Here is a 24,815-nt window from a genome sequence, read left to right on the forward strand (position 1 = left end):
CAGCCTAGCTGTAGCTGCATTCCTGGGAACAGGAAGAGTAGCAGATGTGACCTCTTTGTTCTCTCCACCCCTGTGTTTTTGAGTCAGTGGATCTGCATGTCTCTCCTTACACTATTGGGTCTCCTGCTCCCAGGAACAGCATAGTTCTACCGTATGTGGGGACATGCAGGTTTCCCACAGTCTGGTCCACATATGCAGAAGAAACATAGCATCTCCAGTGCATTTCATGCCTAGCAAGGATTTGGAGCAATGATTTTACCACTAGCGTAATATATATTGTGCCAAGTGGTGCTTTTATTTTGCCCCCTTCTGAATTCCCTCTTTGTTACTCACCAGTACTGCTCTGGATGGTCCTCACTGTGGTGGCCGTGCGTGGGGGAGACGAGGACCTCAGCGACACGCATTCATCATCTTGGGAACAGCCTTTCTCAATTGCTCTCACATAGCTGTGGCTCCTCATGCGGAAGCAGCCTGGCATTGGCAGATCCAGGGCCTCTACGGCCTGAGACTCTAGTTCGCTGAACACTGACTCGCAGACTGATTCAAACTGACCATTTACTTCCATCTCACTCACCTGCAGGCCAAGAACAGGTAGTTTCCTGTAATTATATCCCATTAGAGCAATCTATCCTGTAATAACATTTACAAAGATGGAACAATACGTAAAATTTCCATTAAAAGTTCCCTTTGAACAGCAAGTGATTTACACTTTAAATCTTTTTTTTAATGCAGTAACAATTCTCCAAGAAAAATATACAACGTGCATATTCAGAGTAAAGAAAATACAGAACTATGGACACTGAGGGCTCAGTCCTGATCTCATGTAATTAACCCAACTTGGGCCAACAGCAGGGATTAAATCTGGGATTTCTAGTATTAAGAGTCTGCGCCTCTCCAAGTTGAATGAAAGGACTAACTCCCTTGGCTGGCAGCTATAATAGACTATTTAACCCTTATTTTGTGAACCAGCTCCCAGAGAATAACAAAGAGCCAGGCTCTCCTAGCCTGAGTTACACACAAAACCACATGGCCTTGCAAATTTACAAACGTTGCAGCCATTTGCCCATGTTTATATGGCAATGGGCACCCACATTTCTAAACCAGGATTGAGCCTTGAGATTGGTATTAAAATTATAATAATCACCATAGGAAAAATGCACATCTGAAACAATAATGTATACCATGATTTCATTATTTCTCAGGCATTCTAAAGGCACAGAGACCAAGGGAAGATGTGAATGGTTTAGGATGGTCTAGGAAGATATGAAAGATGCTATACTGGGATGAATTTTAAGAAAAAATAGGTTGAGTATCAGGCCATATTTCTGAACAGTGAAATCTATTAGACTATGGAATAACTTCCTACGGCAAATAGTAGAAAGAGATTGATTGCTTTAAAAAACACTGGACAGAGCACTGGATATTATGTTGTAAAGAACAATCCTACATTGGCAGAGGATAAACTAGATTGTCAGACAGGTGCCTCCCAGAGCTCACTTCTAGGATTTCTTTTAAGCTTCCTATTTTTACTGGCAAGGAAGCCTACACTCTTTGGAGCATGGATAGCTTCAATCATCTCACAAATCAATCCGTCTAAATTGGAGTCAAATAGTTTTATCCCACGCTTACAATTTCAGTTTGCTGTTTTCTGCCGGCTTCCTTCATAACTCTGTTTCTACAGCACCTGCTTATACTTTGTGCTAGTGCTGTAGACTCCTACAGTGTATAGTAAGCAGATGATGCCTCTGAATTTCCAAATTCAGCAATTCCTGCCTGAACAGTGCAGACTTCATCGTGGACCGAAGTCACTCCTCTAGCCCATTCATCCTGCATAAAAGTCCATGGGTGAAATCCCGGCCCCACTGAAGTCAGTGGCAAAAACTCAGTGACATCAATGGGGCCAGGATTTCTTAAGTACAACCAGCGATATTTTTAGATTGCCTTGATGTTTATATTATATGAACACAGAGACAGCATTATTTTTATTCCATGACTACTTTAAAATGAAAATTGATCTAAGTCCAAAAAGGAAATCTCCACTGAAAATGTACTATCCAGTTAAATTGGCCTTTACCTTTGCTGGCATAAATTGGAGGTTCAAAATTGTAACAGCAGTGACGGTCATCTACAACATGAGTTATTACCAGCAATTTAGAACATTGTGACAGGGTCGGGCCAGATGGCTACAGGAGAGTGATCGAAGGCAGATATATTAGCCCCAGGTCAAGCAGGTCCCTTTTCCCTGGGTAAGGTAACAGAGGTAGTTCCAGAACAATCAGGAACTTATTGGAACAAATTAAGGCAGACAGGCTAATTAGGACACCTGGAGCCAATTAAGAAGCTGCTAGAATCAATTAAGACAGGCAGGCTAATCAGGGCACCTGGTTTAAAAAGGACCTCACTTCAGTCAGTGAGGAGAGCGTGCGAGGAGCTGGGAGCAAGAGGCGTGCAAGAAGCTGAGTGTGAGTAGGTGTACTGCTGGAGGACTGAGGAGTACAAGCGTTATCAGACATCAGGATGAAGGTCCTGTGGTGAGGATAAAGAAGGTGTTTGGAGGAGGCCATGGAGAAGTAGCCCAGGGAGTTGTAGCTGTCACACAGCTGTTACAGGAGACACTAAAGACAGCTGCAATCCACAGGGCTCTGGGCTGAAAGTTCCTCCCAACTCCCTATTTGATATAAGAGGAGTTGATCTGGACAGTGGGTCCCACCAGAGGGGAAGGTCTCTGGTCTGTCCCCGACCCATTAGGTGGGCCAGCAGAGACTGCGGGGATTGTTCTCCTCCTTTTCCTAATGCTGGCCAGTGATGAGGTTAGCCAAATGAACGGCAGGTTTGTGCCACTAACAAAAGGAGCCAAACTGAGGACTGCTGTGAACCTCTGAGGTGAGCAAATCCGCCAGAAAGTGCAGAACCCACCAAGGCAGAGGAGGAACTTTGTCACAGCAAATAACACCAAATGAAATGCGGTGCCTTACACTAGTTGGCAAATAATACATAACATGCCAGAATACCATTGCAGAACAACATATCTGACTATGATATTTTAATGTGTATATTCATTCAAGTTTTCCCAAAGAAAATTACCTTCTATCTTAGCACCATTTTAGGGTCCAACTCTGAAGTACTGAGCACCCTTCACTCCCACTGTTTTTAAGCAAAGTTGAGGGCACTCAACACATCCCTGACCTGTGTCCTATTTTGCATGCATGGCAGCTAGACAGATGTGACAGCATGATGACTCCATATGCATGTTTTATATAAGGGCAGGCTATTCCACTGTGTCACTTACAATTTAAAATGACCCAGAGTGCACGATATTCAACTGACAGACTGTAGCTGGCACAAAAGAGGATGTTATGATTTTTCAGGAAAATAATGCACATCTTCATAATTAATGTGTGAACCAAACACATATGTACCATGTATATCATAAAGTCAAAGCTCTATCAGAATTAAAAAAAATGTGTGAAAGGAGCTAATTAATCCAATATTTTGAAAAGGTTTATGTCAAAACAATTGTGGAACAGAAAATACCAGTAACCCTTATTCTTTTTCCCCCGCAAACATTTTATGGTCCCCACTTCTTAAAGGAAAACTCATTCTCACTAGGACTCCAAGTCCTACATTTTTAGAAGTGACTCGTTATTTTGTATGCTAAACCTGAAACTTCTTAGAGGAAGTGCTGAGCACCAGTCCACTAAAAATCAGGCCCCTTTAAGACATTTCATGTTGTGCAACCAAAATCACCAAACAATTTTCAAAATTTAGACTATGACATTTTCAAATCTTATTCCTTCATAAAAATGTACACAAAAAACATCCCCAAAAGTCCTTTTAAAATTCAAATGCTTTTGAAAATATGTAATTTGTTGCATGTCTGACTTCATTGCACAAACAAAAAGGGTACATATTGCACATACAGCTGAATTGGCTGGGGCCTGATTTTGATCTTGTTCTTAGCTGTGCATGCTTGCCACCCACCTGACTAATCGTGCTCATGGCTCTCATGTAGCTCTCATTCCGGGAACGGAATTTAGGAGAAGTTAACAGACTTGCAGGGTCCAGACTGTCCAAACTTCTATTGATTGAGACTTCACTCACTGCCCTCAAGTAACTGTGGCTCCGGATTTGAAGTTTTGGAGAGTGTTCGCTGGATATCCTTGAAGGAAAGAGTGGGAAAGAGACATTTCATCAAATGCAAATAGCTTAACTGTGACTGGGAATGACAGTAAATTGTCCTGCAAGAAAGTAAAACTCAAACCAGAAATTATGTAACCCTGGGGCATATATAAATTCAGTACAGTACAGCAAATCAGCCAGTTCCAGTTCGTTTATAAGTAAAAATTTTGTAAGTGCTTGTATACACATGCTAGAAGTCTAACTACTAAGATGAGTGAACTTGAGTGCCTGGTATTAAATGAGAATATCGATATAACAGGCATCAGAAACTTGGTGGAATGATGATAATCAATGGGACACAGTAATGACATTCGAGGTGCTAAAGAAGCATTCGAAGAAGATAAAGCCATTGCGGAGAAGGTAAATGAATTATTTACATCAGTCTTCACTGCAGAGGATGTGAGGGAGGTTCCCACACCTGAGCCATTATTTTTAGGTGAGAAATCTGAGGAACTGTCCCAGATTGAGGTGTCATTAGAGGAGGGTTTGGAACAAATTGATAAATTGATATTCACCCAACAGTTCTGAAGGAACTCAAATGCAAAACTACTAACTCTGGTATGTAACCTATCATTTAAATCAGCTTCTGCACCAGATGAGTGGAGAATAGCTAATGTGATGCCAATTTTTTAAAAAGCCTCCTTATCCTGGCGATTACAGGTGAGTAAGCCTAACTACTATATCAGGCAAATTGGTTGAAACTACAGTAAAGAAGAGAATTATCAGACACATACATGAACATGATTTGTTGGGGCAGAGTGAACACGGCTTTTGTAAAGAGAATTCATGCCTCACCAATCTATTAGAATTCTTTGAGGCTATGAACAAGCATGTGGACAAGGGTGATCTAGTGCAGCAGTTCTCAAACTTTAGTAACCCGAGGACCCCCATTTTGATTTAAAAATTTGCCGTGGACCCCCAAACCCCTTGCTCAGCCCCAGGCCCTGCCCCCACTCCACCCCTTCCCCCAAGACCCCACCCCAAATCTTCTTATCCCTGCTCCATTCCTGCCCCTCCTGTTCCCCCCCTCCTCCATCTCTGCACCTCCTGCACTCCAGGGAAGAGGTTCCCCGGTGTGCAGGGGGTGCTGTGAGAGAGGTGGACGAGTTAATCAGCGGGGCCCACGGACCTCCTGGAGTTCCCTTGTGGACCCCAGTTTGAGAAACGCTGATCCAGTGGATATAGTGTACTTGGGCTTTCAGGAAGCATTTGACAAGGTCCCTCACCAAAGGCTCGTAAGCAAAGTAGGAAGTTATGGGATAAAAGGGAAAGTCCTCTCATGGATCAGTAACTGTTTAAAAGGACAGAAAACAAAAGGACAGGAATAAACGGTCAGTTTTCAGAATGGAGAGAGGGAAATAGTGGTGTCCCCCATGGGTCTGTTCAACCAGCGCTGTTCAACATATTCATAAATAATCTGGAAAAAGGGGTAAACAGTGAAATGGCAAAATTTGCAAACGATACAAAATCACTCAAGATAGTTAAGTCCAAAGCAGACTGTGAAGAATTACAAAGGGATCTCAGAATACTAGGTGACTGGGCAACAAAATGACAGATGAAATTCAATGTTGATAAATGCAAAGTAATGTACATTGGAAAACAGGATCCCAACTATACATATAAAATGATGGTGTCTAAATTAGCTGTTACCAATCAAGAAAGAGATCTGGGAGTTATTGTGGATAGTTCTCTGAAAACATCAGCTCAACGTGCAGCAGAAGTCAAAAAAGCTAATGGAATGTTAGGAACCATTAGGAAACAGTTAGATAATAGGACAGAAAATATCATATTGCCTCTATATAAATCCATGGTACTCCCTCATCCTGAATACTGTGTGCAGATGTGGTCGCCCCATCTCAAAAAAGATATATTGGAATGATTAAGGGTATGGAACAGCTTCTGTATTAGGAGAGATAAAAAAGACTGGGACTTTTCAGCTTGGAAAAGAGACAACTAAGAGAGAATATGATAGAGGTCTATACAATCTTGACCTGTATGGAGAAAATGAATAGGGAAATGTTATTCCCCCCTCCACAGAACACAAGAATTACGGGTCACCCAATGAAATAAATAGGGAACAGGTTTAAAACAAACAAAAGAAAATACTTCTTCACACAATGCACAGTCAACCAGTGGAACTTGTTGCCAGGGGATGTTGTGAAGACCAAAACTATAACAGGGTTCAAAAAAAAAACAAAAACGAACTAGATAGGTTCATGGGGATAGCCTCATCAATGGCTATTAGCCAGGATGGTCTGGGATGCAACTCCATGCTCTGAGTGTCCCAAGGCCACTGTTTGCCAGAAGCTGGGAGTGGATGGCAGGGGTTGGATCACTTGATTGCCTGTTCTGTTCGTTCCCTCTGAAGCACCTTGCATTGGCCGCTGTTGGAAGACCATCAGCTGGGTTAGATGGACCATTGGTTTGACCCAGTATGACCATTATGATGTTCTTATTTACCCAAACTGACTTTCCATTTTGTTTGGTAGGTGTTGGGGTTTTTTTGGTAAATCAAGGACAAATCAGTTACAACATCATAATCTGCACTATATTTATTGACAGACTAGTCCAAAGCAAAACTTCATGCTGTAATGACAACAGCAGAGGTGAGCTTTATGGGAACCATAGCAAGTAGTGCAATGGGTGTTACTTTTGAAACAATTAGACAATAGACTACTGTTTGCATTAAGAGTAAAGTGCTGAAGGATACACATTCCATTATTAAAAGAGCATGGTGAGTGCCGTCAAAGAAATGGCTATTTCAACATAATATACTGAAGGAATCTCATTACAACAACCATCAATAAGGGGGCCAAGGAGGCCAGAAGAAAAGACCTAATGGAAAGACATATAGTTGACTGGGTCATCAAGCACAGAGCTGCTAAGCATCTACTGTTTGTACTGAGGGCTTGGCTACACTTGCAAGTTGCAGCGCTGGTGGAGGCTTTCCAGCGCTGCAATTATTCTCCGTCCACACTTGCAAGGCACATCCAGCGCTGCAACTCCCTGGCTGCAGCGCTGGCTGTGCACCCGTTCGGTTTGGGGTATAAGGAATGCAGCGCTGGTGATCCAGCGCTGCTCATCAGGTGTGGACACACACCAGCGCTTTAATTGTCCTCCAGGGAATAAGGAGATATCCCAGAATTCCTGTTCAGCCACTCTGCTCATCAGTATGCACTCTACTGCTCTGGCCTCAGGTGACCCGCCCTTTAAGTGCCCCGGGAATTTTAAAAATCCCCTTCTTGTTTGCTGCAGCCAGGTGTGGAGTGCAATCAGTGAATCTTTCCAGGTGACCATGCCTCCACGCGGCAAACGAGCCCCAGCATGGAGCAATGGCGAATTGCTGGACCTCATTAGTGTTTGGGGGGAGGAAGCTGTGCAGTCCCAGCTGCGCTCCAGCCGTAGGAATTATGATATCTTTGAGCAGGTATCAAGGTCCATGCTGGATAGGGCCATGATCGGGACGCGCTGCAATGCAGGGTTAAAGTAAAGGAGCTGCGGAGTGCCTATTACAAAGCCCGTGAGGGGAACCGCCGATCCAGCGCTGCCCCCACGACCTGCCGTTTTTACAGGGAGATGGACGCAATACTTGGGGGTGACCCCACTGCCAATCCGAGGACCACGATGGACACTTCTGAGCAGGGTGGGGGACAGGAGCAGCAGGAGGAGGAAGAGGAGGCGGCAGCGGGGAGGGGTGGAAACCGCGAGTGAAGCTACTGGGATGGGGGAAGACACCCCAGAGTCCCAGGAGGCATGCAGCCAGGAGCTCTTCTCAAGCCAGGAGGAAGGAAGCCAATCGCAGCAGCCAGCAGTTGCTGAAGGACAAACAGAGGAGCGAGTTACCGGTAAGCGTCTTTTATTTTCAGGGTGGAAATGTTTCGGGAGAGGAGGGGGGGTTAGGGCTGCATACATGCATGCCTAGATGTGGAATAGCCCATTGATGTGGTCTATCACGTCGCGGTAATCGGCTGCAGTAATCTCCTCAAAAGTTTCAGCCAGAGTGTGGGCAATGTGCCTGCGCAGGTTTATAGGGAGAGCCACTGTGGTCCTTGTCCCAGTCAGGCTAACTGGCTAACCTGTGCCGCGAGGGGTGGGGGGACCATTGCTGCACACAGGCAAGCTGCATAGGGGCCAGGGCGGAATCCGCATTGCTGTAGAAGACCTTCCCGCTCTTCCCTAGTGACCCGCAGCAGGGAGATATCTTCCAGGAGTAACTCCTGTGGAAAATGTTGGGAGACTGTTTAGTGCAGATCCCCCATGCAGCTGTTTGCTGTCCCCAATGCACAGAAACCCCTGCACAGCCCTGAAGCAATCTCAGTACCCCTTACTCACCATTTCCTGTCTCCTGTTGTGTTATGTGTGGTCTTATTTGGTATGGGAAAAGAATGCTAACGTGAACACTGAAAACTCCTTCAGTGTGTGGGAATTACTGTTTGGATGAGATAATTAACAATGCAACCCTGTTAAATGTTGCCATTTTTGCCTTCAAGAAGTGACCTTGACTGCTGGACTGCCCAGATCTACCACAGCACAGAGACTACAGAAGCTGAGGAAAAAGCCTCGAAAAACCAGGGAAGAATGCTGAAAACAGTTATTGATCACTCTGCTCGAGAGAGTAAACAGCTGCAGGAGTGGAGAGAAAGGGAAAGCAGGATCCGCCAGAGACATTGGCGGAGAAACGCTGTGGCAAAGAGGAAAAGCACAGACCAGCTGCTAGGCATCCTGGCGCGCCAAGCGGACTCTCTCCAGGCACTCATAGCTATGCAGGCAGAGCAGTCCCGTGCTGCCCCACAGCCCCCCAGTCCCAAATTTTATTCTCTTCTGCCCCAATGTTAGCTCCAAACCCCCTTCCCCAGCATCCAGGTTCTTACCACCACCAGCTGCCTCCAACACCTGTACGTTCACCAACCAGCCCTGAGAACTACGACCCTTACCCTCTGCACTCAACCCCCATCACCATGCAGTATATGCACCCTGAAGTGCAGCAGCCATTGCACAGCACTGCAGAGAGGACATATGCAAACTTGTGACTGTACAGTTCACCCACCCACCCCCCTGCCCTAGGTTCCTGAAATGTTGTGTGTCTGTCAATGAAGTATTTTTCTATTCAGTAAAATAAATCTTTGAAAACAGTCTTTATTATTGCATAGTGAAAGATACCTTATCCCAGTAAAGAAACAGTCACTGGAAATCATGTTAGGGATAATAGAATCCTAACAGTGTAACCACCGCACTTCACTCCCATGCAAGGCAGCAAACATTACTGTTGGCTTTCAGCCTCAAATTCTTCCCTCAAGGCATCCCTAATCCTTGTAGCCCTATGCTGGGCTTCTCTAATAGCCCTGCTCTCTGGCTGTGCAAATTCAGCCTCCAGGACTTGAACCTCAGTGGTCCATGCCTGACTGAATGTTTCACCCTTCCCTTCACAAATATTATGGAGGGTACAGCATGCGGATATAACCGCAGGGATGCTGCTTTCCCCCAAGTCTAGCTTCCCATACAAGGATCGCCAGCGGGCTTTTAAACGCCCAAAAGCACACTCCACAGTCATTCAGCACCGGCTCAGCCTGTAGTTGAACCGGTCCTTGCTCCTGTCAAGCTTCCCTGTATAGGGTTTCATGAGCCAAGGCAGTAACGGGTAAGCGGGGTCTCCAAGGATCACAATGGGCATTTCGACGTCCCCTACTGTGATCTTCCTGTCTGGGAAATAAGTCCCTGCCTGCATCTTCCTGAACAGGCCACTGTTCCGAAAGATGCGTGCATCATGCACCTTTCCAGACCAGCCTGTGTAAATGTCAATGAAACGCCCACGGTGATCCACAAGCGCCTGGAGAACCATAGAGAAATACCCCTTCCAATTAACATACTCTGATGCTAGGTGGGGGGGTGCCAGAATAGGAATATGCGTCCCATCTATCGCCCCTCCACAGTTAGGGAAACCCATTTGTGCAAAGCCATCCACAATGTCCTGCACGTTCCCCAGAGTCACGGTCCTTCTTAGCAGGATGCGATTAATTGCCCTGCAAACTTGCATCAACACGATTCCAACGGTCGACTTTCCCACTCCAAACTGGTTCCCGACCGACCGGTAGCTGTCTGGAGTTGCCAGCTTCCAGATTGCAATAGCCACCCGCTTTTCCACCGTCAGGGAAGCTCTCAATCTTGTGTCCTTGCGCTGCAGGGTGGGGGCGAGCTCAGCACACAGTCCCATGAAAGTGGCTTTTCTCATACGAAAGTTCTGCAGCCACTGCTCGTCATCCCAGACTTCCATGACAATGTGATCCCACCACTCAGTGCTTGTTTTCCGAGCCCAAAAGCGGCGTTCAACGGTGCTGAGCATTTCCGTGAATGCCACAAGCACTGTAGTGTCACACGCGGCAGGTGACTCGATATCATCGATATCATCGTCGGACTCCTCACTGTCACTTTGGAGCTGAAGGAATAGCTCAACTGCCAAACGTGTTGTGCTGACGACACTCATCATCACAGTCCTCAGCAGCTCGGGCTCCATTTCCCACAGAAATCGCGATTCACAGACAGAGAGTAAAAAACAGAAAGAGACTCACAATGGCGCCAAACGTGGCCGGAAAGACTGTGAATGCTGGGATGTGAAGCGATGCACCACGGGGCGTTGGCACAGGAAGCGGAATGAGCCACACACTTCCTTCCCCTTCCCACAATACTCAGCGCCAAAATGGGACGAGGTGCTCTGTGGGATAGCTGCCCACAATGCACCTCTCAATACAGCGCTGGAAATGCTGCAAGTGTGGCCACACTCCAGCGCTGGCCCTACACAGCTGCATGACCAGCGCTGTAACTCCCAGCGCTGCAACTTGTAAGTGTAGCCAAGCCCTTACATCAGTGGGAGTTGTAGGTGCTCAGTTCCTCTTAGGGTTTGTCTCATAGGGAGGTAATCTGGTGCTAATCTTTCGCAATATAGATTTGAGACCCTCTCTATGTATGTATTTTATAGCATATTCCAGTTTGACTTGACAGCTTGCTTCTTATGGAACTGTAGGAGGGCTGCTAACTGTAAATCAATGACATATAATGTACACAAAATGCAGCTGGGGTCATTGGACAACCTAACCCTATAATAAATCATTCCAAGAATATACTGCTACATGGGTGTAATTTGGTTACATTCAATAGTTATTTTGGATAGTGACAATAGCTGCCAGGCTGTAGGCATTTTTCATGTCGAACAGCTATTTTCCATTTTCAGGAAACACATTAAGTAGCTTGTAAATGCAAATTCATTTAAATTCAAAAGTTTGAAAAGTCCATTTCTGTTTTTCCACCTATAATGAACACATCATTAAAAAAATGGGGAACTGGCTAGAAGTAATATAGCTGAAGGTCCTCTTTCATCACACTGGGTCAGACAGACCAACGATAAATATATTTTCTTAACTGATGTGTTATTTGACCCAAAGCAACAATATTGTTATCGTAAGTGGGAATAATATTTTGTATGGATCCCAGTGTCAATAGTGACCCTCTGGTTGTGATTTCGTATACTGAAATTGTAGCAAAGGAAATCATCTCTCTTTTACAGGACAAATGCTATTTACAATTATTGCACTGCCTTGTTCATCATAATTATCTGATCATGCACATTTCAAATATTTCTGTTAGTAAAACATTTCAGAGATGCTGTTTTGAGACAGATCAGAGGGGGTCCCTTATGCTGGGGCTGAGGGAATCGTTTTTAGACTTGTCACTCATTTGATGTTTTGCTTAGGCTTGACACTGAAGAATTTCTTGAAAGGAAAGAAAACTTATTTTAGTTTCCACAAGTTTATCACTAATAATGAGGGGTTTTGGAGTATTTGAAAAAACAATTATAAATTCAGTTCATCCTTTAATTTCTGTCTCTTTGAGTTTGTAGCCAACTATATTTCTGTTATCCATTGGAGACTCATTTACTGAGGTGGGTGTCCAAATTTTATATCAACAGTGGCTGACAACACTGGAACCTTAGTAGGCACAGCAGGGGCACATAATCTTTTGCCCCAAATGGAACAAATTGCAGCCTCAGCCATTCAAAGCTACAAGTACCTATACGAAATGCTCAATCTGAACAACTTTCTACATAGATAAAGATGGCACAGTACGGTCTCCATGGGCTGTATCACCATATAAAGAGATGGTAGCCACACACCAAAGTGGTCTCCATCATGACCTTCCACTTAAACAAACAGCTTCAGAGATGATGATTATTATTTTTTTCTAAAGAGCACTGAGTGCAGTAAATGTTGAAAGGAACAGCTCTTCTACATCACACATGACCTCTCCCCGGGGGGGCGGGGGAAGGGAGGAATACCCTCAGTTTCTTACACAGTTGGCTTTGTCACAATATTGAACAAGTCAGTTTTCCATTTTGAAATGGAAACCTCACTACTGTGTGTGTATGTCTGTGTAGGAATGAATGAGAATGAGAGACAGAAAACACAAAAAGCGACAAAGAGTCCTGTGGCACCTTATAGACTATCAGAAGTATTGGAGCATAAGCTTTCGTGGGTGAATACCCACTTTGTCAGACACAAAATTAATCATAAGAAATACACACACAAGTCTGACTTTAAAGAGAATCTGTGTGACATTCTGTGTTTACTTTCTGCAAGCAATTACAGATATCGTGCACTCAAATAGCTAATAGTAGTTATTTGTATAAGTCTGGTAACTGTCTACATATATTAGGTGTGTACTTTGATTGTGTAATTGTACACATAACTAGTTTAATGGTTAGACCCCATGTGTAATTATGACAGTACTGTAAAACCTATTAATAAGGGTCACAACTGGAATGCCATGTTCTCTGGATGATCTAATAAAAATGAATTTGAACTATTTATTAATTATTAGAGAATTCTGTCACCATTTGAAGACTGGTCATTTATTTGCCTTCTTCAAGCAGTGAGTCAATAATTGGATAGATTAGATATAAGAAATGTTCAGATTACACACACACACACACACACACACATTGAACACTAAAAATAAAATGACTGACCTATCTATCACCTCTATTTGTAGCTGTCAGTGCCTTTTAATAACAATTTACCAAAACCTGATCAGTAGATTTCTTGGAAATAATTCATTGTATGTAATTTACTTGGAGCACTGAAAATATGCATAAAATCCAAGTTAAATGAATAATTCATCACAAAAAAATTATCAGATAATACTAACTATTTCACTGCTCTCTTTTGAGCTGCAAGCAGATCAGAAGGTCCTCAAATATATTTGTTAATCAAATTAATTAGTTTTTTGTTTTATTTTATGGATTGATTGTAAGCCGTTTGCTGACCATATTCAATATTTGATATAAAAAATTCAAACTGTGTTGATTTGCAAATTAATCAAATACGTCACCTGGTGTTGTTTCTGTTCATTGATTGGACGAGCATGCAAGCACTGAATATAACAAATCACAAAACTCAGTGCACAAGTATTGTCAAATTAAAAATTGTTTTTTCTAAATATCCAGGCATGCATCTTTGAAATTTGCTTTCTGCAAATGTCTGGTCCACTGTAACAAGTCATACAGATATCTTAGTCACCAACAGGGAACAAATTTGGGTTATTCAGTACCAAAAACAAAGACCTCACTGGCTTGAGCTAAAGGGGATCTCCCTGTGGCTATAAGAAGCAAGTTGTTCTAGTCAGAGGGACCTGCCATCAGATGGAGACATGATCATGTGCACTAGGCACCACTAAACTTTGATTGCTTGAATGTTCACGGAAAGCAAATACAAAAGAGGCATGAATCCATGTGAAAATTTGAGCACTTATTTGCACATTTTTTTGCAGTATTTTCCCAGTTCTATACAAAATCACCTAATTTCTCTGCCGTGGTATATGCTTATTGTTTCTGGATGTGGGTGGTCGAAGCAAATAGATTCTTTTTCTGACTTATTTTGTCAGATAGTTGGTCCTTAACTATACGACTGACCAGTTCAGCACGTGTCTGGGAATGTGTTTCACAGGTGGCTACTTATCATACTGCTGGTTTACATGACAGATGGGGAGCCACGCAGGGACTGAGATTTTGGCAGCCACTAGAGGAGGTGACTGTTGCTCACTGATGACCACATTCACAGGTTTCAATATGTTTAAAAACGGTGGAAAAAATAACTAAGGTTTAAAATACAGGCAAGGAGGACATTCAGGTAGCTAAATTGTTGTTAAAGGCATCCCTTATATAGAAAGAGTTATTTATTAGCTCCATACATGTTCAGGACTGGCACTTTACAAATGTGTAATAAATCATTATTATCATCATCATATTCCACAATAACTATACAGCAGTCTTTAAAGAGTAGCTGAAAAGTTTCACAGGAAACTTTGAAAAACATTCTGTTTAGGAATAAATCTGCCAATATATCATAGTTTCAAGTTTTCACTTCCTTAGTTTATCAGCAGCAACTTCAACCAACTATGATTCACAGAGGATGACGACTATGGGCAAGATCTATACCTAAAGTGAAATGGCTTAGCTAGCTCCACTGACTTCAGTGTATACAATGATTAGCAGCACGAGCATCTGAACTCAAAGATCCTGGAACCAGCTCCTCAGGTGTGCTGCATCCTCTTTGCATTGCACTGCCTGTCTACATGACTCAAGGATGATCACTCAAGTACAAGTGTGGCCCTGAAGGGAGAGGCAAAGAGCTTACTTACGCAGGGCTTGTATACCAGACCCCCTGCGACTAGTAGGATGGAAAGATAAAGGTGTGGTTGGGGTGCCCTGAAGCTTATCTTGATTTGATCTCTTGTGGCCATTTCATGATGATGTAATTTAGAGAAGCCTTCAGGCAGCTTTAACACAGCACAAAGAGGACAACTTTTATCTATAATATCTAAGCACCCTACAAAGAGTAGCGAATTGATCCTTACCAAACCGCCGTGAGATGGGGAGTATTATTAGCCCCAAGATGTAGAACAGAGGGAAAAAGAAGATGTAGGGCCTGGTGCTGCTAGCCTTACTCACACAGCGCAGTGTGCTCCTTTAATTTGCATTGTTCATTTCAATGGGACTACTCACAGAGTAAGGTACTGCTCAATATAAGTAAGTGTGGGAGAATCTAGCCCTAAATGATTTTCCCAATGTCACGCAGGAAGCCTGTGACAAAGGCAACAAGTGAATTCTAGTCCAGTGTCTAAACCAGGGGTGGCCAACCTGTGGCTCCAGAGCCACATGCGGCTCTTCAGAAGTTAACATGCGGCTCCTTGTATAGGCACCGACTCCAAGGCTAGAACTACAGGTGCCAACTTTCCAATGTGCTGGGGGGTGTTCACTGCTCAACCCCTGGCTCTGCCACAGGCCCTGCCCCCACTCCACCCCTTCCCCTGAGCCTGCCATGCCCTCGCTCCTCCCCCCCCCGAGCCTCCTGCATGCCACGAAACAGCTGATCAAGAGGTGCGGGGAGGCGCTGATCGGCGGGAGGAGCTGATGGGGGGGCAGCTGACATATTACTGTGGCTCTTTGGCAATGTACATTGGTAAATTCTGGCTCCTTCACAGGCTCAGGATGGCCACCCCTGGTCTAAGCCATAATATAATTGAGGATCAGAAGAGTGCAAAGGAAAATGTTTAGCTCTCTTTGCACACCACTTTGTGACTAGTGCTCTGTGAATATTGGCCATACCCAAGGCGGCTCCTGACTTTTATTCAAATACACTTATGGGGAAAAACTATGCTAGCAGGATTGTGTCTGAATGGAGTGCTTCTGAATGTTTTACAGAAAGAGCCACTATATCTTCAAATTGACTCTGAGATGGACAAGGAGGATTTTTCTATTTACAAGAACAGGGAAAATCTGATAGGAATATTTCCTTTTATTTTTGAAAGGAGATTGAAAAAATTGTTCTTGTGCTGTCTATGGCAAATGTATTAGATGATCATATGATCAGTGCAGACAGCACTTCCACCAATAGGTGGTGCAGTGTCTTTATCATAGTGTTAAGTTGTTGTGTACTTTGATATTACGTTGTTGTCTTGGTTTGGGGCAGGGTGAGACAGTGGCACTAGGATATTCAGTCCTGCCCGTGTGTGCTGGGGTTGGTACTTGCAGTGTTCCAATAAATCCTTTGATTTCTGTAAGCAAGTATTACAATATTTCACTTGTGCATGAAAAGGAGTGTAGAGTCAGGAGAATGTGTTGGCAGTGACTGCCTTTTTTGTGTGTGAAAGCTTGACAATAAAATAAACTATCCCTGAGAAAATATAATTAGATGGTCTTCTGCATTTCAGTGTGCAAATTCATAGCACAAAACAGTGTTGTGCCACATGGGTTCCTTGTTGTGTCAATATTAAGTGTCATAGCTGTACAAGACAAAAGGAAATGGTGCTGTGTCCAGAAATATGTAATGAATACCTCCATTAGTCAGGCTGTGAGGAGCAGCCACTGTAGAAATATATTTTAACTCATCTTTAAAAAAAAAAATCTTTGCCTCTTGCTGGTTAAACATCCCAGAATTCATTTTTCTAGGCTATCCCTGATAGCATAGTTCCCATGGACCTAATTAATTCTATGCTGAATGCACTCCTTCCCCCAACCTGGCTGGTGGGAGCATTCAGCACACAGTTCTGTGTTTAACTATATTTTCATTGTAGCTTTTGCTTTAAGGGAAAAATCATCTGCAGTCTGATGCTAAGTAAAAGCAGAAGGACACCAATGAAGAACATGCACAGAACAAAGCCATTCAAGCGTATTAATCTTATTCCAATCATGACGTGGGTCATCAAAGGGGTAATTTTATTGCTGTTGCTCTTGCATTATGTTGTGTTAACTTTTCACTGAACAGTGTACAAGGCTGTCACATTACAGAAATTGGCAAGGGCAAAATATCAACTACATTGTGCATTTGTTCTCACTAGAAGTTTGCCACATTTTGAAAAACCTCCTTTCCCATACTTTTTAAAAATAATATGATTGTCTTGCTAAGGGTTTCACACTTGGAAGATAAAATCTTAGTACATGTCATGGTGCAGTTGCTATGGAGCCGGCCATGAGAAAGAAAAACAAAAACTTGCACATAACCAGAATATCTTACTTGCTGAGCAGAAATTCAACAGCAATAGTACAAAAGTGGCAGCTGTTTCTCTTTTGATTCTTGAGAATCCATTAATCAGGTTATAAATCATTCTAACTACACAGAATCCACTAATCAGGTTATAAATCATTCTAACTACACAGACCAATTGGCATTGATTCTCATTAATCATGTGGAGTATGCATTATTTTATTAATAATACCTTACACATCCTTTTAAGGTGGATCTGATGTCAGACAGAGACAGGGTGAGAAGGGGCAGTGACTTCAGTGTTTTTTCACTCATATTTGTCTCTCTGTCTGATATTACAGACTTTAATATGGCTGAACAAGAGAGCACTTAAAAAATTAATCCAAAACTCAGCTCAGTTAAATGCCACAGAGCTTTCTGATGTGTCTGTCTCCAGCTGGCAAAATGTGCTGTTTTTCTGTATAAGCACATGGTGTCCTGCCAGAGAGCCCTTATTTGTTTGATAGTTAAAGGAGAAGAGGACCTTGATCAATTTATATTTATAAACATTTTTCAAAAGCACAATTTCTTTAAAGCTACCTGTGACTGGCTGGCCATGAAGTCACTGCCAGAATCAATCTAGAAACCATTCTTCTACAACTAGCTGTGGTTCCAGATAATGTCATGATGGTCTTTGTTTCTGAGGTTGTGCTGTAAGGACCATGGGCCAAAAATCAAAAGCATCTTCAGTCTTTCATTTTGATATCACTCTGTGCTTCATCTATTAATGTCTTAGCTCTTATTATACAATGAAGCCATATATGTACATAGTGCCTTTCATCCCAAAGGATCCCAAAACATCATGTACAAACAAAAGAATAGGCCAAATAATTAGGGATGCTTTCACTCACTACTGGAACGCAGTTGCCCTTAGGGTGAAATGCAGCAGTGTTTAACTGTGCACAGCAAAGCTACACAACAGTTATGGACAAATGAAGCAGAGAATATGATATTGAATTGAATCTACAGGGGAAAATCTAGATAGGCATGATATCATGCAGGTGGTATTCTCTTCAATCCTTCCTGTCAAAGGTAGGAGCCCGAGCAGAGACAGGTGCATTGTGGAGGTGAATGCCTGGCTGCAAAGATGGTGTTGCCAGGAGGGCTTTGGCTTCCTTGACCATAGGATGCTATTCTAGGAAGGACTGCTAGGCAGAGATGATGTTCACCTTTCGAGGATGGGAAAGACCCTATTTGGACACAGACCGGCTAATCTAGTGAGGATGGCTTTAAACTAGGTTCGACGGGGACAGGTGAGCAAAGCCCACAGGTAAGTGGAGAACATGGAGACCTGGGAGATGGGTCGGAAATAGGAGGGAGCGTGGGCTATAATGGCAGAGAGAAAGGAGGGTCAGGGCAAAACTGGGAGGCAAGATCAAATCAGTATCTTAGATGCCTATATACAAATGCGAGAGGTATGGGTAATAAGCAGGAAGAACTGGAAGTGCTAATAAATAAATACAAGTATGACATTGTTGGCATCACTGAAACTTGGTGGGATAATACAGACGATTGGAATGTTGGTATGGATGGGCACAGCTTGCTCAGGAAGGATAGACAGGGAATAAAGGGAGGAGGTGTTGCCTTATATATTAATAATGTACACACTTGGAATGAAGGTGGAGATGGACATAGGAGACAGAAGTGTTGAGAGTCTCTGGATTAGGCTAAAAGAGGTAAAAAACACAAGGGTGATGTCATGCTAGGAGTCTACTACAGGCCACCTAACCACGTGGAAGAGGTGGATGAGGCCTTTTTTTAAACAACTAACAAAATCATCCAAAAGGGCCCAGCTTGAGGTGTATTAAAACTTTCCTCTCAGTACATATCACAGAGGATCCACTACCATAGCTTGTGACCCTCTAAGAAGATTTCATGTTTGCTCTGGTCATTTGGGATTATTTTGCCATGATCCCAGTAATTGATTACTGTCACAGCACAGGTGTCAGCTACACCTTTACATTTCTTCATCTCTCAGGTACCTGGTAACAGCATTCCAAGCATGGCCTCTTAAATATTAGCAGCAGCTTCTCAGCATTACTCTGCAGCAAAGAAAATTAGGCCTTAGTTTCTTTTCTAAGGGTTTGACTAGATAGGTAAAGAGGCTGAAGTTTACTAATCCACCACCGTTCCCCTAGTCTATTTAGCTGGTCGAGGTGGTCCTAATTTCAACCTAGTTTACAAATTTAGACAATTCCTAAATTAGATAGTCCAGCATCTTCACTGTTCCTCTCAAGCCACTTTACAATCTAGGGAACTGATTTACCTCTGCTAGTAGAGGGAGGAGAAAACTGCAACTCCCTGCCAACTACATCAGTAAAGGCTGCTACTTGTCAGGAATGCCACCTTAGAGAGCAGTAGACTGTATCTGCATTGCTGCACTCCCTGGGAGTTCTCACAGTTAGCCTTACAACACTCCTCTTTGGCCAATGGCTCCCGTTTGTGAGACAGTATTGGTCTGCTCTGGAATCCACTGAGGAGTGGGAACAGAATGCTTCTTTGCAACAAAAAACATCTTTTGGGCTGACTTTCCACCACTGGGGGCGGGGGAAGGGACTCCAGTGTGATGGCACTATATATGTTGGTCGATATATAGCATATTTTGTCTTTACTTATACTGGTAAAGGCATGGAAACAATGTTTGCTAGGTGCAGACTATAATATTAAAAAAAATAAACAAAAACCACCGTCTAGTATTGAGTGCCATGACTACTTAAGAGTAAAGCAAAAAAGCTTCCTCTTCTGAGAATCTTGGCATACTTCCTGTGTAGCACTCTCAGCCCGAAGTGGCCTGGAAAACTTGGGATCAAATCTGGATGCCTCAAATTCAGGGAGATCATTAGACTACAGGACCTGCCAGTATTTTTGTTTCTCATTTACCTTTTTTGTAGGGGAGAAAATGTCTAAATATCTTAGTTTGGTCTGTCTAGTTCAAAGTAGATAAGATTAAGAGCACTTCTTGGTTTCACCAACTAAGAGCACTACCCAAAGTTTCACAAATGGTAGAGTGAATGTTTATGTGAAAATTTACAGCACAAGCGCACTGCTTGTTATTTCCTATTTATTTTTCTCCAGTTTAAAACATGTCAGTCATTCAGTGATGGAGCAGAATCAATACCATGTGACTTATGTAACTAACCACACAACACACATAGCCAGTCAAATTACTTGGGAAAATTCTTACAAATGGAAGTAAACGGGGATTGGCTTGGGATTCCCTAATGAAAAACAGCAGATAAGGGCCTGATCTTGCCCGCAGCTACTCCTGGGTGCAGCAGTACTTACCACTGTGAGTGGTTCCATTGATGTCAGGTAAACGCTTGAAAGAGGAGAGCCTAGATTCGTAACGAGTATTATTTGTAATAAATACTTTTACTAGTTCTCAACTCTGAGTATGCATTTTCTGGTTAACACCTGCAAACTGTGGAGTTGTGCTGAACTATTTTTCTTCGTTTTCCCCCTCACGGCATAATTTGGAGATTGCATGTGTGCACTTTTACTATGTCCTCCATTTTAAATTGTTTGTATTTTAAGAACACTAAAGTATTCAAAGGGCCTGCAGAGGAGTCTGCTTTTCTTCTTTGCAGGGTATTTTTTTTAAGCAAGTGGTTTGGATTTGGTAAATTTTCCTTCCCTTTGAACACCTATGAGCTGTTGAGTTTAATAAGGATAGAGCTGCTGCTGCCGCCAACTGTGTGTGAATTGAGAACATGTTGGGAGCAAGGATCAGTGCCTACTGGATGACATTACATCTAGTTTCTCTAGCTGTGTCTTAAAAAGGGTAGTTTGAAGCTCAAATATAACCCGAATCCGCCTTCTCCTTGCAGCTGCAAGGCCAATGTAAAGCTGTTCAATTGAGTTTACTGTTGGCTAAGAGAAAGCAGCAGCAACTTGTACCTATATATCAAGGAAGATAGAAATACAAAAATACAGTTTTGTGTGCATTTATTTGTGATAAAAATAAATCCAGCATCTAAGTAGCTATGAAAATTAGAGGGACCCTTCGGTTCCTGCCAAGTTATCTATGACACTCAGGGCCCAATTCTTTATTACTTTAAAGGACCTTCTGCTTTTCAAGTGATCTAGGTGATCATAAAGGCAACATCCCTGGAGCACAGAGATTTCCCCTCTATGCCACTCAAAGATTCTCCCTAACCAGAGCTATTGTTCAATTAGCAGATCCATGGCTTTTCTTTCAGCCTTTTTTCTCTATTGAAAAAAATCCAGATAATTCCAGATAGCCCAGTTGTCTGTGTGTGTTTCACAATTTCCCGCCCTCTTCTCTTAACAGTTTTGCTTTGAGGAAGCTATCAGGGACTTATCAGCTATATTCAAGAGAGTGGTAACCTTTTATTTCAGATCCGTGTGAAATCTAGTGTTGCCTGGATAATTCAATCGGTACCTGCGATGGCAACATTAGACTGTTAAACAGCCTAAGGTAGAGTGTAGATCTTATTTTCACTTTGCAAACTCTTCTTAAAAATCTGAACATGCTCAAAAAGACTCAGAATTGCATTCAACGAAAAAAAATATTTTGAAAAAATCCAGATACTTTTTGCGTCCTCAGGCCAGCCCTGTGCATAGTCATTCATGGCAGACAGGAATTGGTTACATTTTTGAGTGAGAGGGAGTACAGCAAAAGAAATAACTTTGCAAGCGTGCTTAAAAATGCCAATGCCAGCTATAGACTTAAGCACTCTCCCTTGCAATCACTGAGTATATAGTTTGTAATCTTATGAAAGTGAAAGAAACTGAAACATTCACTTGAGCTTGCGAATAAAGGGGTGAATTTTTAAAAACCAGGAAAAATGTCATTGGGCTGCTAGAGACTCAAGTAGTAAAGGGCTAAAAATGGATGTGAAAACTGTTCAAAGACTAAATCTCCTTCAAGACTGGGATCCTGCAAGGTGGTGAGCATCTGGTATAAAGGGATGAGCATCCTCAACGCCCAATAAAGGAATTCAGGAAAGGCATTCAGTTATGCTTGCCTAACCTTCAGTGGGATTTAGGCATCATGTTTAAAATTAATTATGCGATTAAGCGTTGCTTGTGACTAAGTGCTTTGCCATAGTCTACACATTGCCTATTTAAAATGAAAAGTCAGAGGAAATTCCAAGCAGGGTGGATAAAAATATATTGGAAAAAAAAAAAAGGATTTGAGGGGAAAAACCTCTCTATAGATAGTTTTAATTAAGATACATTATAGCTCAAAGATATCTCATCATGGAATAGGGATTATAAATTCTAATTCTATAGTATGAGACAATATATTCATGTAATGTTTAAGAAAAGTTTTGTAAATGAGTTCCAATAGTTCATGGATTAGGGACCCAATCTTATGGCGTTCCAGGGGCTTCTGTATAGATTATTTGGGTTAATCTTTCTATCTACCCAATGGGACTCAGTGCTTAGTCTAGAAGATACCATCAGAGATGCTTAGTCTTGCAGATCTGTGTCTCCAGAGACAACATGCTTGTTAACAGCAAAAATGGTTTAAAATAAATAAATAGATAGATAGATGTGAGAAATAACAGACCTCAACCCTATCGTCCCTCTGCAAATTTGCGTACACAGAGTCAATCCCTTACCTCTCTCTAAAAGTGCAAAATTTCAAAAAGTTTAATGAATAGAAGATTGTTGGGGGCAGAATAGATCTGGACAAGGAGAAGAAGTCTGGAGATAAATGTGAGAAGGGAGGGACAGGCAGTAGAAACAAAAGTGAAGCTGTTTGAGCAGCATATTCTAGAAGTCTTGAGGTCTTTCTGAGTGTAGCCTTCATTGATCTGAGATCTACCATATCATTCTCTCACTAGAAGGGAAAACCTATAATGGCAGGAGGCTGTAAAAGAGACCCTGTTTGTGAATATTTGAATGAAGTTCCTCTACCTGTGGGTAAGACAGGCATGCGTACAAAATACAAACCGTGCAACGAAGAAATGCAAGGCCTGGTTGCCCGAATGAAACAACATCATGAGAAGTGTTCCTTCTCAGGAGGAAGCTGCGTTGAAGATAATGGAAGGAACATGTCTGAACATGAAGGATCTTCACTTTGGTAAACCTTTTTTATTTAATACTTCTTTCATAAGGACTGCCTGTTTTCCTTCTGGAATATTCTTGAATTCTCATGTTTGAGCAAAAAATATAGCTGTTCCTCTATGGTACTATCATTTTAGATGCAGTTGCGATAAAAAATAAATAGCTTAAATAGGCATATCTTCCTGTTACAAATTCACCTTTAAAGTAGTACCGAGTGTCAGTGAATGCAATAAGTAATACTAAATGAGCAGTATGGTAATAATAATTAAATAACTGCATTGACTTATTTTGTTTAGGAGAATCCATCCTCAACATACAGGATTCTGAAGACTATCCACCTTCAAGATCACCATCATTTTCTATAGTTTCAGAGTTATCTGCCAATTACAGTGTTTCAGTCACATCATGTATGTCACATAGCCACAGTATATCACCTGTAGCAAAAAGAAAAAAAAATCTCCATCATCCAGAAACAACTATAGATAAGTTTGTGATAAGAACCAGCAGATTTACTAAAAGAGATAATTGGTGAAAAAATTGCCCAGTTTGTTTATGCAACAAACTCTCCTTTCCATATGATTGAGAACCCACACTTCATTAACATGGTTCAGCCATTAAGGCCACCCAGCAGAGCAGATGTGGCAGGCAAATTGCTGGATAAAGTGTATGAAAGAGAAATTGGGCAGCGTGCAAAAGGTCTAGAGGGTGAAATTGTTAATCTGAGTCTTGATGGGTGGAGCAATGTCCACAATTATCCTGTTGTATGTGCTTATGTGACAACCAAAGAAGGGAATGTCTTCCTTACAGAAACAATTGATACATCAGTAAATGCACACCCTGCAGAATACTTACAAGAAGTAGCAGTAAAAGCTATAACAAACTGTGAAAAAAATACAAATGTCTAGTACGCAGCTTGGTCACAATGTATCCAAGATGAGAAGAAATTATTTAGAAGAGAGTCCCAAGCTAATAACATACAGTTGCAGTGCTCATTTGATGCACCTCCTAGCCAAAGACTTCAGTGTTCCAGAAATAAAGGCTAATGTTGTTGAAATTGCAAATACTTCCATAACAACTACTTTGCAGCAGCTGCTCTGAAAAAAGTGGGAGGAACCAAGCTAACTCTCCCACAAGACGTGTGATGGAACTCAGTAGTGGACTGTTTTGTGCACTACATCAAGAACTGGCCTAATCTGATGACACTTTGTGAAAAAAAATCATGATGGCACTGTCACAGCCAAAGTTCTCAACATCAGACTTAAGAGAAATGTTGAACACATGCTGAGTACCCTGAAGCCTTTTTCTGTAGCCTTGAACAAAATACAGGAAAATAGCTATTTTATTGCTGATGCTGTTGAAATCTGGAAGGATCTGAGTGAGATCTTAAAATGAGAAACATGCAATGACAGAGTTAAATTACAAACATTAAAAGAATGGGACAAGCAATTTTTCAAGCTCATTTTCTTGCAAATATTCTCAGTACTCGGTACCACAGTCAAACCTTAACTACTGAAGAGGAGGAGTTGGCTA

The 24,815-nt window shown here is 42.2% G+C and overlaps 1 protein-coding gene across 2 annotated transcripts in view; it reads right to left on the minus strand.

Annotated features, from left to right (window-relative positions):
* Nucleotides 1–24,815, minus strand: part of DLGAP1 (DLG associated protein 1) — a 271,090-nt gene that overhangs the window by 152,291 nt on the left and 93,984 nt on the right. For both annotated transcript variants that reach the window (XM_045007859.1, XM_045007860.1), the window contains exons 4-5: nt 3,982–4,159; nt 334–574 (exon numbers count right to left, since the gene is read on the minus strand). In XM_045007859.1, coding sequence (XP_044863794.1) covers nt 334–574; nt 3,982–4,159 — 419 coding nt within the window. The remainder of the gene's footprint in view (nt 1–333; nt 575–3,981; nt 4,160–24,815) is intronic.

This window comes from Mauremys mutica, chromosome 2 (assembly GCF_020497125.1).
Source record: "Mauremys mutica isolate MM-2020 ecotype Southern chromosome 2, ASM2049712v1, whole genome shotgun sequence".
NCBI classification, from domain to species: Eukaryota; Metazoa; Chordata; order Testudines; family Geoemydidae; genus Mauremys; species Mauremys mutica.